This window comes from Diorhabda sublineata, chromosome 9 (genome assembly GCF_026230105.1).
Source record: "Diorhabda sublineata isolate icDioSubl1.1 chromosome 9, icDioSubl1.1, whole genome shotgun sequence".
Lineage (NCBI taxonomy): Eukaryota > Metazoa > Arthropoda > Insecta > Coleoptera > Chrysomelidae > Diorhabda > Diorhabda sublineata.
The window spans coordinates 12,606,193-12,622,925 of record NC_079482.1 but is presented as its reverse complement, the minus strand read 5'-3'; the positions used below and the strand labels follow the sequence as shown (position 1 = coordinate 12,622,925).

The following is a 16,733-nucleotide window of genomic DNA, read 5'->3' as shown; positions in this document are numbered from 1 at the left end:
AAAAATCGTTCGTTATATTCAGTGTAAAGTGTAATTACTCTATAAGACACAAATAAATCGAACAAATTTATTATACTATTGTACTTGATAGTTCAGAATATAATAAACAACAACTATAGTATGTTTTTATTTTAATGTCTTTTCTCAAATATGTGTACATTAGATGAATATATGCATATACACACTTTCATATATTAAGGACAATCATAGGCGTAGGTAGATAGTTGACAAGGTGGAACGAATAGTGTAGCCGATAAAAAGATTCACTTAAAGCTTCTTTATTGGTGTGGTCCCCCTAGTGTTTCCCACCACACCTATGATTTTGATCACATTTAGAGCAGGCTTCAAATTATACCACGTCAATTATCTGTATTGTAGGCTATTCAGAAGTACTAGTTCATTGTTAGAAATAGAATAAGTATACACATACATATAAGTACATTGCACTAGAAACTCACTATCGTGACTGCTGCAATTACTATTCCACTAATGTAAAAAGACCGTAAATGTTATAAGCGATAGTGATAAGTATATCAAACATCTTGAGTAAGCTTTCAAAATAACGCTTTGATGAACACATCTAGTTTGGAATAAATATTTTGCACAGACTTGGGTAAGTTAAATTCAAAATGGATTTCCGTGAATTTATTGTTGCAATTTTGACAGAAACGCAACGTCGACGTTGTGGGATTGTAAAAAATGAACTGTTTCGTCGCTATTGTCTGTGTAACTGCAAAATTTGGCAGAAAAAAAAACAATTTCTAAAAAGGCCTTTTCATTTATGTGTTTGTTTGTTTAATTTCTAGAATTACTCTAGAAATTCTTTCTGGTTTAAATCAGTAAATAGTCTAGTGCAAGTGTGTAAAGAAATTAAGTAGGTAAGAGATACCCCACCGTTAGAAATACTTTAAATAAATAAGCAAAATATTACACTACTATTAATTTATATTTAAAGTACGTAATTTTTCAAAAAGTGGGCAAATTTTACACTTGCTTTCTTCTTTTGATGAGATAAGTGGTTGTTAAACTGTTATTGGGATCATACCACGTTTTTCTTCGATGATTAAATTAAATAATAAGTATATCTGTGCACATGCCTTCTTAGTTGGTACAAAGTACTACCAGAAATCGGGTACAAAATAATTGCGAAATCTGTTAACCTTGATTAGGATCATGGTATGAATTTATGAAATTCTACTGTTATTGGTCCTTGACGATTATACGAAATTTCAAAGGGATGCGACGTTTCTAAGTGTTCAAATATACATATATACCAAGCTAGTCTAAGTATGTTGAAAGAAAAAGTGATACGGTTATATATCAGAGCTATTGTAGTCGACAACTTGGTAAAGGCGACATAGGTGGCCTTTTCAAATACTTTTATATACAACATTCACTTCACTTAATTTTAATTATAAGTGTAGATAATATAGTTTGCGCTTTCTGACAGGTTCGTCTTAACCCACTTGCAACTACCAAAGGCCGATATCCTTCTAAAAACTAAATAGGTATATTGGCTTGAACCTTTTTACGTAACTAGATAAATCTTGAGGATTACTTTTGTCGTCGTCATCTTCAGGAAGGCCTTGTCAATAGGAGATGATCCTCTTCTTAGTGCTAAAATGAATGCATACCTCTCGAAGTGATGACCAAAGCAATTTGCTCTTGCCTCCATTCTAACTAAAGAGTCATCTGGTGTCGGAGGTCTTCCAAGGACGATGTCTGACTTTTTAACGAGCGCAATTTGAGAAGGTTCTTGTTCGACGAAGTGAACCAGACTGCCGTAGGCACACACGCACACGTGCGCGTGAGAAATCCCGTAGACTCCTTCCTCTCCCCTGAGTTCTATGGGAGAATCTGTTAAGATATTAGCCTGTTGGCTATACACTTGGCTTCTTATTCTGGACGTTTTAATGTGTGTGTTACTGTTTCGGTGTTTCGGGTAAACCTTTTTTTAATATTTGTTTTTTTTGTGATTTGGAAATTTTTTACTCACCTAACTTAACTTAAAGATCCTGTTATCCTCGGTTTTACTTTACCTGTTGGGCGATTAGTGTTACTATGAGTGTCTGAATGTTCTGCAGTACTCAGTAGCTCGGGCGTTCCTTGTACTGTCGGTTTCTTAACAGCTAGTGCATAATTGCGTCCTTGTGGTGTGTGGTGCTCGTTGCTGGTTTGTTTTCCATCTTCTTTTGGTTTTTCCGGCACCCCCTGTAGTTATTGCCGTAAAGTCGGTACGGTGATACGTACGATGGTACGACACTTTCCCCTGAACCTTGTACGTATGAGTGCGGGCACTGAATGATGACGTGGTCTGTAGTTTCTTTCTCCTCCAGCTGCATTCCGGATTGTCCGTGATGGCTACGGTGTGGAATTGGCATCTTAGATGTCGGGTGTCGGGTTAAATATCCTGTTAAGTCGAAAGTGAGGCAGAGAGGTAGAAAGCCCATCAATAATATTGGCAATTAACATGTGATAAATATAATTATATTAGTAAGACAATTTTATAACCATAGCAAAATGATATCAAGTATGTATTTTTTATATTGACAGATATTGTCAACTTCATATAAACATATGATATAAGTAAAAAAGTACCTACTCACTGTATGCAATAGAGATAATTGACGTGATGTACTCACTTATATAGAGTATAAGAAGTTATAAGAAACATCGTACATCAGATATTGTTATATCACAAGTATCTAAAAGAATGTAAATTATAAATAATTGATATAATAAATAGCTCTAGAAACATATAGAATATATTCTATTGATAATAATACAGACATGCTTGAGTACAATAAATTTCAATATTTTGATTTCCAAAAATTATTCGTCAGTATATTATGGAGTGTGATGTCTGCTAAGGAAAAAATGTGCCCACTCAAACTGCCTAACTAAACCTAACGTAGCTATATCGCTAAAACTTTCGCAAATGTTACAAAATATCTTTTAGCTTTTCTTTTCCACTACAATTTTAAACACATTTTAAATATCAACAGTAATACATTATCAGTTATTTCTATAAACTCTATGGAATATAAATTCAAATTAAAAAACACGTTTTTTCCATTCTTTTTTAATTCTTGAAAAGCACACAACATACATGAAAGGAAGTTCATTGGTTTGGCATGTTGTTTGGGGACAAAAAGAAACGACTAATTATCCAAATCGACATACGAATTTTTGGATTTAAAATTGAAAAATTTATTTAATGAAGTTCAAATGCTAGATCCCAGGTGGAAAAATCACAAATTCTTTCACTTTATTTTTAACAAACTTCATATTTTGTTATCAAATATACAGCTTGAAAATTGATCAACTATTTCTACTAGATATTTTTTGGAAGTGTAACTGTTGAGCCAATAAGCGAAACCTCCACTGAATACCGTTATTTTACATATATGAAAAGAATAATTCATTTTGTAAATAATACTTTAAATAATTTTCGTTCATTCTATTCTGGAGCTATTGAAGCTGTATCAAGAAATTAAATACAATTTAATTCAAATATAAAAATATATACTGTAAAAAATATTTTTTTTTTTAGATTCTATGAACTAATAAATGAAAATAACGTACCAATTTGTCATAAATATTGATTGGAACAAATATTCAATAAAAATTTTAAACAAATTGGACCCTTAGTATAATAAATAATTCCTGTATCTCAAGTGTCTATCTCTAAGGAAAATCTAGGGAGTGGATAGTGCTTTGAATAGCTGAAATAAAATTGAGTGATACCCAAAGTATTTACGAGAACTGTTTAAAATTTACTTATATATTGAATTGAATGTGTGAAAATATCCATTTTAACAAAATTCCAAAAATCCATTTTTTGATGCGAGTGAAAGTAATGATCAAGTATTGGCCATCAAAATGTTCCATGCTATTATAGTCTCATAACCATGAACGGTTCGATTAATACTCTGTCCAAGCTATATATCCAATAACTTTTATCACGTTTTCAAAAAAATTTCACAATCATTATTACGTATTTTTCATTTTGCCTTTTATTCCTTCACGCCAGTTTTTGCCATCTGGGAAAGGAATACCTAGTCAACATTTATATTAATAAAAAATATGACAGCCTTTAAAAGCATCTAAGGATTCTAACGTGATTACCCCAATTACGTTTGTTTGCCATGCTTTTGACCACCTCTATATTTCCGATTTTCACCATTATTATAATGGTTATTATTGGAGCCTCGCCTGCTCTGATAATGACCCTCGTTTCCTTGGAGATTTGGGAGACCTCCGCCATTTTCTCCAGCTAGTGATTTCTCTTGGTTACGACCACCTAAAAATAGAGTTTTACAGAAATGTATAAAAGGATAAGTGTCATATGGATCATTTACCTTGCCAGTAACTTTGAGAATGTAAGGGAGGAAACCAGTTGCCTCTGTAATGTCCACCATTTCCCCGTTGGCGTCCACCATTTCCTCTTCCAGAATACTGTCCCTGACCATTTCTAGGTGATCCATAACCGTTATCTCCATTCCTTTGATGGGAGTATGAAAACTCCCGATGATTACAATGCTCCGAATTTTCTCTTCGCAGATCAGAGTTTTCTCTACGTAATCTCCGAATAATCGCTTCTGCGTCATCAAGTTTACGAAGAATTTCTGGATCCGGTTGACCAGCACGCTCTCGTTCTTTTTCGCGATCTCGTTCGTATCTTTCTAATTTTCTGAAAATTAATTATTTGATATTATTAATTTTAAAAATTTTCTTGTTGTTTATTCATTAGCAACTGAAAAACAGTTTCCTAACATGTGCTAAAATTAGAATTGTTTCATGTTTTTCCAGCAAAATCTTCTAAGTCCAACACGCCATTTTATCATGATTTTATATAAACGGTGAGCACGGCTATACTGGTTTATCTACAGACAGGGATTCGAAAGAGTAGGCTTCAGTCTAAACAGCTCACCATCGCTTACCATTGGCGCATGCCTACTTTTTCTGTAGCAGCGCTAGCTTCGTTACTTAATAGCCACATTCATATTAGAAACGTTACTAACCAAAATAGCTCCTTGATAATACAAAAACAGAATCTGACCAGAAGAAGTTATGGGATAGAATTTTGTAAGAAGTAATGAATTTTTTTATAATCCAATTCAAACAATATTAAACATTCTTTTCATTCAAATTGTCCTCCTATAAATCCGTGTTTGTAAAATTTTTCAAATACAACATTTTTTATCTTTCTTATGGATATCATACGACTTAATGAAATTGTGAAAAAGACTTAACATGATATATTTTGCATTCACGTAATACTATAAATAAATATTCATAACTGGGATTTCAAAATGTTCAAAACAAGTTTGGAGAGAACCAAATCTTGCATATACTCAAATTTACGGAATGAACTTCATACATATAAAAATACGAAAACTATTGTGTTTCCTTACGCTTACTTCTTTTGCTCATCCACAATTGCAGATAAATAAGCGTTCCTGCTTTCAATTTCTTGAGTTTGTAGTTTCATTTCCGCCAACTCCTTCTCCAAAATTTCCACTTGGAGAGGTGTTGTGTTAAAAGGTTTTGGGCTGGAGTATACCTGGAACATTTTAATGTGTTATAAAACCAAGTGAGGCAAGGACGCCAACATTTTGCTAAGGTGTGACCAGTGATTTTTATTTCTTATCTACAATTTACCCGAAAATCGAGACTTGTTCTGAGAAGAATTTTGTAAATAGTAACAGTGAGTGAATATTGTTTATTATTGCAATTACAGGTAAATAACAAACAAAGAAAAAGGTTTTAAGTGATGAGCTAATAGCCATTAACAAAACTACAACAAAATAAATTACGGCGTTGCCGGCTTGTGCTTAAATTCTAGAAACATAAACTGAAACGAATAAGTTAACACAAAGAAGGGAGGAACCTCAGAAGTGTTGAGCTGGGTGACACACGGATAGAAATCAAATTGAAAGTTATGAATGATAAATTAGAAAACTTTGTACAAAAGGTGAAGCAGAAAGAAAAAGAAAATAATACTCTACAGGATAAATTCATAAAACAAGAAAAAATGATTGAAATGTTGGAGAAAGAAGTAAGAAAGAAAAATCTCAACCTCAAAGGATTGGCGGAAACACTGAAAACGAGATTATCACCCAAGATAAAGTAATTAGAATATTAGAACAGATGCGCGTTAACTTAAATAAAAATGAATTGGAATATGTAAGGAGAATTGGAAAATATAATGGGAAAGAAGCCAAACCAATTCTGGCTAAGTTGCTAAAATTTACAAAAAAAATTGAAATTCCGCGAAATACAAAAAATTTAAACGGGACTGATATTTGGGTTGAGGGGAATTATTCTAAATAAGAGAAGAAATGAGGCAACTATTAAAAAGACAATTATTGATTAAATATAATAAACTAATAATCAACGATAAAGTTTGTCAAACACCAAAAGAAAAAGAATGTTTGTATATGGAAACAGACTATGAAGATGAAGAAGGAAAATTGACAAATGGTAAAAGAAAACTCAGTAATAGATCACCCGAAGAGAAATCGTTAGAACAGCAGCTGAAAAAGGTAACACGGAAGGTAAACAACACAGATAAACAAGGCAAACCTGGAAATGACGCATGCAACGAACGTGGAATATGTAAAAATGGAGCAAAAACCAAAGCAATCACTAGGCGAAAGAGAATAATGAACAAAGGAAAAAGAGAATAAAAATATAAAATAGCTGCTTCGAACACTAAAAGAATCAATGGGAAATTTATAGAGATGGAGAATGAGTTTGAAAGATCGAAAGTGCATATTTTGGCCTAGCCAAAAAGAAAAAGGGGTAAGAAAAATAATACTTAAGAACGGACATATAATATTTTATAGTAGCGTAGCCCAATAAAAAGGACAGCAGCAGGCGTGGGTTGTTTAGTACATAGAAACCTGGTTCAATGTATTCACAAATGGGAGCCTCAATCAGAAAGGATAATGATAGTGTGATTAGATAAGGAAAAAAACATCTAGTATTATTGTGGCATAAAAATTACAAAGATAAATTTCGACATGATCTGACATAAACATTATCAAATGCAAAAGGAAAAATATATCTAGTACGACATTTTAAGAGTAGAGTAGCGAAGCAAGATGAAATATATAGAGGAATTGGTAAATATGGTAAATATTGGTAAATATGGAGAGGACACAAGAAACAACAATGGCAAAAGCAAAACTGCTTGACTTTTGCTTTTTACATAACCGGATAATAACAAATACATGGTTCCAATACAAAGATATACATAAGAACACAAGGGAAGTGAAAAACAAAGTGGAAAGATCTATTATTGACCACGTTATAGTGGAGAATATAAACAGAATAATAATAATAATAATAATAACATCGGTAGTGATCACTTTCTCCTAGTAACTACGGCGAGGGAACATGAAAAAGTAGTAAAATAAATAACTGTAGAAAAGTCAATTTTGGAGCTAAAGGAAAATTGAAAGAGGAAGAATTAGCAGAACGATACCTTCATAAAGTAACAGAAAATAAATGCATTAAGTAATTGAAAAGCGTTTCATAAGACTTAGAAGAAACATGGAGTGTTTTCAAAGTGGGGATAAGTTAAACAGCAGGACATGTATGTGAAATAAGAATTAATAATAAAAAATTGACTTCATGGTGGACGAACCAAATAAAAGAAGAAATAAGAAAGGAAAAAGGCACTTGGAAGCAATATCTTGCAAGCAAATAAAGAGAGTTGGTCAAACTTCGGTAATAAACTGGAAAGAAACAGCTAAGGAAACCGTAATTAAATCCTTAAGAAAGGATAAGAAACAAGGTGAAATTTACATAGAGTATGAAAATGGCATTATTTTAACACAAGAAGCAAAAATAATAGAAAGATGGAATTCATAGTTTATGCAAATACTTATAGGAACAAAAGATAATAATGAACTAGTGGTATAAATGTATTTACAAAAATATGTAACATAGCTTGGGATACGTCACAGATACTAACAGACTGGGAGATAGCAATGTTACTACCTATTTAAAGACAGGAAATAACAAACAATGTAACAACTATAGAGGAATAACATTACTGTGTACTTCGAAGAAAGTTTACGAAAAAATTCTAGACAACAAACTGACATCAAACGTTGAAAATACACTAAATGATGCACAAAGTGGATTCAGTAAAGGTAGAAGTGTACAAGATTACGTATTTCCCATTGAAATTATAGATAAAGCTGGCCGACCATGTACAGACGTATTTTTTGGATTTATTGATATTGAGAGAACTGATGGTAAAAATAGGAGAAAGTCTAGAAAGAAGAAAAATAGATGTCGCATTACGAATTAAAATCTTGAGCTTATATAAAAGAAATAGAAACCGTGTTATTAGTAAAAACCTAATTTCTCAGGCTTTCCTAACTACAGAAGGAGTAAGACAAGGTGGGGATTGAGTCCATTACTTTTGAAATATTTCTAGATGATTCACATCTAATTCAAAAAAAATGTGCGTTAAATAGAGAAACCTGCAATTAGTGAAAATATCTGAAGGAGCATGGAGCATGGAGCATGGAAATTTTTTTATGAATCTGTTCACTATTAACTGAATTCTTAATAAAAAAACAGTATAAAAAGGAAAATACGAAATAGGTATTTTATTTCTTAGACCTTCGTTATGTTTTTCTATCAAAAGAGACTCAGACATTTTATGAAAAACATCAGTATTTTGATCAAGAGTTAACTACTCATACTTAAATACGTTCAATAAACGTCGATATCATACCTAGTATAAATAATTAGACAAAACTGTCCCTTGAAATATTATTGCATTAATATGTAAATTCCCTGAGATGGACATAAGATACTAGTATTCTTTATTTTGATTAGAACCATAAAAAATTGTTACGTTGGTAGGCTAAATATTGTTTATATTCAAAAAAATTTTTATGAATAAATTTTTTTGATATTGTTAGAAATTGAAGTATTTTACTATTGGTTAAAATTCCTGACAGTCCCAAAATGCACTAACTTTTATCAAGAATAAAGTTATCTAACAAGATATATATGAACAAAAATTGAATTTATAAATTATGAGTTTGAACATTACTACAGAAACTAACGAAATTTAGTATAGATGAAAAGAAAAATATTCAATATTTAGTTAATCTTTCCACATAGATGGTCTCTTTAATAAAAGAATAGAATGTGTTCACCTTGTGTTTCGTATCATCTTCAGGCGAAGAAGGAGAACTAGGTGTTCCTGCTCCCTTAACAAAAACCAATTGAAATTGCAACTCTGAAATATAATGGAACAGATGAGAATCAAGTAATTTATAATATAACAATAAAAAAATGGTACGCCTAACATAGAAAAAATATCTTAAATTAAAATATTATTAATGAAAAACGCCCGTCAGAGAGTCAGAATTGTATAAGAAAGAGATGTATTTCAAATAGATTCTCTATTAATGGAAGAGCAGAGTTTATTCAATTCGCAACAAAGGTACAAACAAATATTTCATACGTTCATATTATTGTAATATTTTTTTTATTTATTTAATCAGTGAATCCGCCAAATATCGACAAATATTATAGAGCAGGGCCGGTTTCACGGTCTATATCAGCGGACTAGTTCGTAACTTTACCCCCTTCTTACAAGCAAGTTCACCTGGAACCTTTGTATAGCCGGGACTGGAAGTTTGAATCAGCAACTGAACCCATTTCTACACTTTCCGGTCTTATGAAAATAACAATGCAACGTCTGGGGTTTAGTGTATTTACCCTGAATACACTAAACTATTCACTATCCAACAACAATTATTACTAAACACTTATCTAATTTATTTAAATACACCGTTTGGTTTAGTATTTACTATACCGATGTGTTCAACATGATTTCAAATCATTCATTACTGCTACAGCTGCTTGAGCCTCATGTAAATAGTATTATTTCATTCCAAATTTGATTTACTGGAAATCTCTAGTTTGACTCAAACAAATCAAAATGCCCTCTTATAACACATCTCTATAAAAAGAGTCCTTACATAATATAAACATGTAATAAAAAATAAACATATATAACCAAAAGTACCCAGCGCATCCGCCAAGTTTTACCCTAGATCAACTTAATAGAACAGGACCGGCTTTACTGTCTAAATCAGTGGACCAGCTCGTAACATTATTACGATTAAGATGAATTTAACTTGAAACTTAATTAGGGAACTCTTTAAGAATATTTAGAAAATAATAAATGTATTTAGAAACGGTATTCAAACCAAATCAATGGAAAAATTTGCACGATTAATCATTAAAAGTTGAAACGTTTCTTTTTCATCATCACTTTCATAAGCTTCATCAGATTTTAAAAAATAAAATTATTTTTTGATGTTTTTTTCTTTTATATTTTATAGTCCCGCCTTCCTTTACTTTCTATAATCAGCACTAAAAGGTTTTGAGACATAATTGGATTATTTAATCGTTTATTATTATGGAGACAAATAGCTAAGGAAAAATCAAGCCCACAAATAGTATAAAACTGGCGCTAGCGCTTAACACTATATTTGTGTTGCCACCTGTGCTACGAAAAACAATATATAATTGTCTTTAAAATAGTGAGGCGCAATTCTTCTTTGCAAACGTCTAGCAAGTGTTATTTCCAATTTTCAGTTTAGTAACAAAAACTGGATTATCACGTCTCAAAACATAAATAATGGAAATTTTACTATGTTCAGTTTCCATAATATTTGGTTCGGGTAGGTATAAAGATATATATGATGTGTACATCAAAACATTTAGATTAGGTATTGACGGTCCATTTTACAGACACTTGCAACCAAGCAAATCATCTGACAATTTTTTTTTATATTCAAAATTGTCTAATTAAAAAAATACTCGAAGCCAGATTTGTGAAGTTACTTTTTTTAAATAAAAAATTTGCAATATGCAAAAAACAGTGGATACCGCGCTAACCCTGCCAGAAGTTGATTTTTCTACTTTAACTATATTAAATAACATATAGAAAAAGTTTCAGCCTTGTGAAAGTACTTTAGTCGAAGTGGCGACTAGCTCTTAGACTATAATGGTAGACTTGTGACTGGGTTCGTTATCCTTTGCTTAACTATGCGCAACATACTGGGCTTTTTTTATCGCGCCTTCGTAGCATGATCTTTTCTGTTGTAGGTTGCATCTTGAATTTTTTCGGTAGCGGTTAATATCGATGTTGCCGTTTTTGCTCTTCATGTAATAGCGATAGCTCTATGACTCTTTCATTATTACTAATTGTTCATTTTCTTTCTCTTGTCTATAGTGAGTTGAGGTCGATTGCAGATGTATTCGCCGCGAGGAAAGGGAACGCTTGAATTGATTATACTATTTATTAAATTTAGATTATAAAGCTTTTCACCAAACTGAATACTACTACTGAGTTTATATTGCCGTATTTAAATTTACTCGTATTTATACTAATTAACAAAATATGGATTAAATCCATACATCTAATGAGAAACACTAATTTTGCATAAAGAGCGTCTTAATTAACAAGAAAGATGTTTCAACATAGTCAAAATTATTCCAAGATCTTGATAGCTGCGATTTGTGTGCATCTCTTATCATTCCTGATATCCATTGTGCGAGTTTCATGTTCAGCTTGATAGTAATTATGTACTACAAGGTATGAGAGACCACCATCCTCAAATGTTTTTCTAATACTACAACAATCTTACAACACGAGAACATGGGCTTTTTTAAAAAAAGTTTCGTATTTAATAGTCGTTGAGGGTGCTTAACTTGAATGCTAAACTATGTCATATGATACTGTAGATTCTTTTAATGTATCCATCACCAGTTCCTCGACATGATTCACTGATATGTCACTGGGGTTATACATTAGACCTGCTCTAACAGTACAGACTTTGTCAGTTTCAAGCATGAGTCTATTCATAATAGAATACAATGTGAGGTGATTATAAATTTTTTGTTTTCGGTCATGGCAGAGCACAATGATCAGCTCTCGTACTTATAGATAAAAGCCAACATAATCCGATATTCCTCAAAAATATTATTTTCCCAATGAGGCAACTTTAGCATTACATGGATTTCAACAAATGAAATTGTCAGAAGGGAAGCAAAGGGATCAGCTTTCGTAATTGTGCAGATACATGAGAAAGGAATAATTGAATTTTGTAGATGAATAACAAAACAAAATAAATTCCATATACAAAATAATGAACTAAAATAACAAATATCAAAACTATTTGTGAGTATACCTCTGTTCCTAGTTTTCAAATTTTCAATTTCATTATGTAATCCAGTCAACATTAGTTGATGCTGCTCTTGTAAAAACCTAATGTTCTGTTCCAGTTGAGATATTCTAGTCTGTTCTGTTCCTCTGGAACCTTCAATGGGTCGACTTGGAACATCAGTGGTTCGAGAAACGACTAGTTCACTATTTACGTTACCAGACTTTTTATTCATCTGAAATATAAACATATATTTGAATTGTTTAATTCAAAATGTATTTAGATGCTTCGACTTCTATTCTGAATCCATTATCAAGAGTACAGTGGTGTTTAATTTAGGAAGTGATGTGAATCTGTGGTATCTTGATAGTGGCATCAAAGTAAAAGCCAAAATGTACAAATTTCGAAGGCGGCTTATCCGCGAAATTTGCTTGTTATCATAATTCCCACCGCAGCAACCTTTCCAAACAAAAAATATTACCATATATCAATTACCACATAAATATCCTTATGAGTAAAAGGTCTTCTGACCTCAAATGTTGATTTTAAGTTTATAGATTCATAGAATTTTGCAAAGTAGTTTTACAAATTTTGTAATAGATTCTGTTGATTTTTATAATTAAATGCTGTTTTATGGTTTGTTAATGTAGTTTGAGTTAGTATGTATGATTTTTTGTTCAATTTTTCAAACATTGTGTTATGTAAATAGCATCGCAATTCTTACAAGAATATCCTTAATGTTTTGAATATAATAATAATGATATGATCGGAAATTGTATCAAGCTTTTTATGCCCTATTCTAATTTCATTCTAAAAAAAATGATAATTGTTGAGAGTCTTTGCACGTTTTGTAATAAGTTATTTTACTTTATGATATTTAATATTTGTTTTGTATGTATTTTGTATTATTTTATCTCAACGCAATGATTGCTTTTTCAATAACACCTAAATTTAAATGATATTAATAAAAAAATAAAAAAAGAATACGGTGCAAAACCAACTCATTAAAGTAATAATTTAGTTTGGATAATGGAACTATCCAATTATCAGATGCCTATTTATCAATAAATTTGACAAATTCATAAACCTTATTCAATTTAATTAATCAGATTTCATAATGTACCTTTTACCACTGTTGTGCAGTAAACATTTATGTTCGAATGAACCTTATTACTGCCTAGCAGGAAGTCCTTTATCTGTAATGCAACACACCTTCATAATATTTCATTACTGTTATATTTTTTATTATCAATTAATAACATGGTAGAATCGCTATCTAATGTCTTCCAGCTATCTTCTTAATATCTAATCACATGGTAGGATCGCCATGTGATGGATATAACTAAATGCATTTACATGAATCATGGAGAAGTAATCAAACACGTCTTGAATAATAAAAGTCTTTCTATTGAATCTTCATATTTCTCTGTGTCAATCCGAATACATATTTCTATTATTTCGCTGTGGATTCGTCCCAGTTATTAATTGGTAATGATTACAAATTTTATTGTAAAGACAAAGTAGAGCTGGCACGATATTATTTTATAAATGAATTATATATGGTAATATAATTGATAACTAGGTTGAATAATTCTGATAAATAACTGAATATGTAACATTCAATAAAATATTTAAGGTTGATAAGAAATATAATGATAATAAAAGGTAATAAAGGTCCACCGACTTTCTCAGAAATTATCAAATTATTCTAATGAATAAGAAATAACAGTGAAGGGTATAATTGTGAAAATAGATACAAAATATGAAACATTAATGAAAAAATCTAAATAAGAAGTTTATCAATAGATCAATAAATCAATAGGTAGTAATGCTGTTCCACAAACAATGGAAAAACAAAAAAATATACATATAATTCTAACCTAAAACGTAAAAATAAGTAAACGATTAATAATGAAAAAAGCGATTGGAGCAAAGCATTTAATTTTATTTCATATAATAATTTAACTCCTTAATTTTTCATCTCTTCGTGATTTACTCCAAATTTAATCAGACATTCCAAGGATTAGGAAGAAAAAGTTGCAGTTAAAGAAATTGCAAATCTTATTTTAATCAAGTAACCGTATTTATGAATTAATATTATTAATGTGAAAAAGTATTTTGCAAAACCACTTAATACTGTCAAAGCCTTTGAGAATATCCCTGTAGAATATGTTTTCTTGGAAATGAAATACAAAAAAATATTGACATACAGTTGGAGGATTTCATTCGGCATTAATTATAATGATAGAAATTAATTCCTCTATCAATTTAGTCGTAATATAAGTCAATTCCATCACAAAATATACAAATTAAGATTGTATAGCATCTTATGTTTTTGGAATAAGAAGTTTTGTATAATTTACTTCGAGCCCTATGAAATATGATTCGGAAATAATATAGTTGTTAAGTACATAAAAAACATTCTCAAACATTTTCTCAACAATTTCTATATAATTTTAAATAAACTTCAAAAGTCTCATTTCTCTCAGCACTCACCTTGCCGAAAGGCGCGACAGGTATTTTCACCATAACTTTAGATGCCATTTCAACAACTTTTCCTATTTCTTCCTTTGTTTTCCTAGCTACATTCGACAAAGTGCCAGTAAACAAAACACTCTTGAATCACCACGGTAAAAATAATTTTTTTACTCACACTTCACTGACACATTACTATTATTACGAATGACGCAAAATATTTTTATACGTATAGCGGTGAAAATATTAACACTTTTTGTATTTACGTTTTCCGAACCTGTTTTATGAAATTACCGAAACACACAGTGATCATTCAAAATTTAATAAACACCTTTCACTACTTGCTTCATTAAAAAATGAAATCCACAGCATAAATGTTTTCCGGCGATATTCATCTAGGAAAAGCTTCGATATTGATTGTTTTCATTCCCTGACATGCTCAAATCGTACTGATTCGTAGATACCAAACGCCAGTAATGAAATAACCCTACAAATATGTAAAAAGGGAAGTTGCAAGTCAAATCGAAGGGAGAAATTTCTATTACTCATAGGTTATATGATATATTTTTTGAGAACTTAACTATTAAATTCAGCAATAAATTGATAATTCGCAAATGATAATAATTCCATTACCAAAAAAAGATGGCGCGGGTAAGCAGTGTCAGCACTTCTCAAGAAAATATAAGTAATTTTTGAAAATATCCAATTATTGTTATTCTCGTTGTGATCATCTCTTTAGATGTAAAAAATCACTCGGTGCTCAATTTAGTAGATAAGGTGGGAGGTAGTTAATATGTATGAACGTGCCGGTTTATAGTCACAGTAGGAGAGTATTTTGTGGTCTAAATATACCGGAGCAGCATGCGTTTAAGAGCACCGAATTCGTATCTAATTTGATTGCAGCAGAAATATGCTGATCAATGACCTGTGTGTTAAATTCAATCAAGCCCTCATTTAACTTGAACAGTTGATATGCACAGTCGATTCCCTTCATATTAGAAATTGGAACTGGGACTGATGAGGTTATTTGAAGTTGAAATTCGTCGTATATACTATTTCTATATTGCCTTTAGCTTTAGCTCACCAATGTATCTACCAAGTAAGCGATCTGCAGAGATTGTTGTGTATTAGCTGACCAAAGTCAATCAAAGAACTGTGAATAATAAGTAGACCGTTATGTCTGCCTTTCTGGACATATCCGGGTACTTTCACAACTCCACACATGTATCATTAAGAGAAATACTCAACAACACATGAATTATACTATTATAATATTACGAACTCGTCCGCGACATATGCCGTGAAGCCGGTCCTGTCCAGTTACAATGGAATTCTAAAATTTTGTATTTCTAGTAAGATCTTTTCTTTATTTGTTTGTTTATTTTTTTGAGAAATTCGTTTTGGGTATATAGACGAGTTTGTTGGTTAAGTCTATTGGAAGTGTTTAAATAAATTAAGTAAGTGAAAGATAAATTCACCCCACCGATAGAAATAATATAAATAGATTGTGAATATATAGTGACATAAACATGGCTAAGAAACTTGGTGACCTGAAAGTGACGGAAATGAAAGCCGGAACTAGAGAATCGCGAGCTGGAAACATCCGGAAAGAGTAAGTGAATTAGTAGAAAAACTCAAAGCGGCACTGATGTGATGGTTTTGACCCAGAATAATATCTATTCAAAAAAAAGTCTTCCACCTTGATCTCGTCAATTTTTACTATAATGGATGAGATTTCGACTTTGAAAAACGATATTTCTGTCAATATAGAAGAAAATATTTCGACCATGAAGAACGATATTTTGGCTAATATTAACGAGAAGTTTTCTACCATGAAGGACGATATTTTGACCATGAAAGTACGCCTAATCCTAGGAACAATATTTTTGTTGATATTTTGTCATTGAAAACTGACATAGCCGCTGAAGTGGAAAATAGAATTTCATCCCATAAATCTGATAACGAAAACAAGAGACAATGATGAATGAGAAGATACAATCTGATGTGGAAAATAAAATGACAACGATTCACAAGACAAGAAAATCA

At 31.4% G+C, this 16,733-nt stretch overlaps 1 protein-coding gene across 1 annotated transcript; it reads right to left on the bottom strand.

Annotated features, from left to right (window-relative positions):
- Nucleotides 1-112: 112 nt before the first annotated feature.
- LOC130448977 (uncharacterized) lies at nt 113-15,133 on the bottom strand. The gene is made up of 7 exons (XM_056786611.1): nt 14,709-15,133; nt 12,240-12,447; nt 9,189-9,271; nt 5,424-5,566; nt 4,362-4,693; nt 1,161-4,303; nt 113-1,027 (listed from the first exon to the last, which is right to left on the bottom strand). Exons 1-6 carry the CDS (start codon nt 14,754-14,756, stop codon nt 4,134-4,136), a joined length of 984 nt encoding a protein of 327 aa, XP_056642589.1. The 5' UTR covers nt 14,757-15,133; the 3' UTR covers nt 113-1,027; nt 1,161-4,133.
- Nucleotides 15,134-16,733: the final 1,600 nt, after the last annotated feature.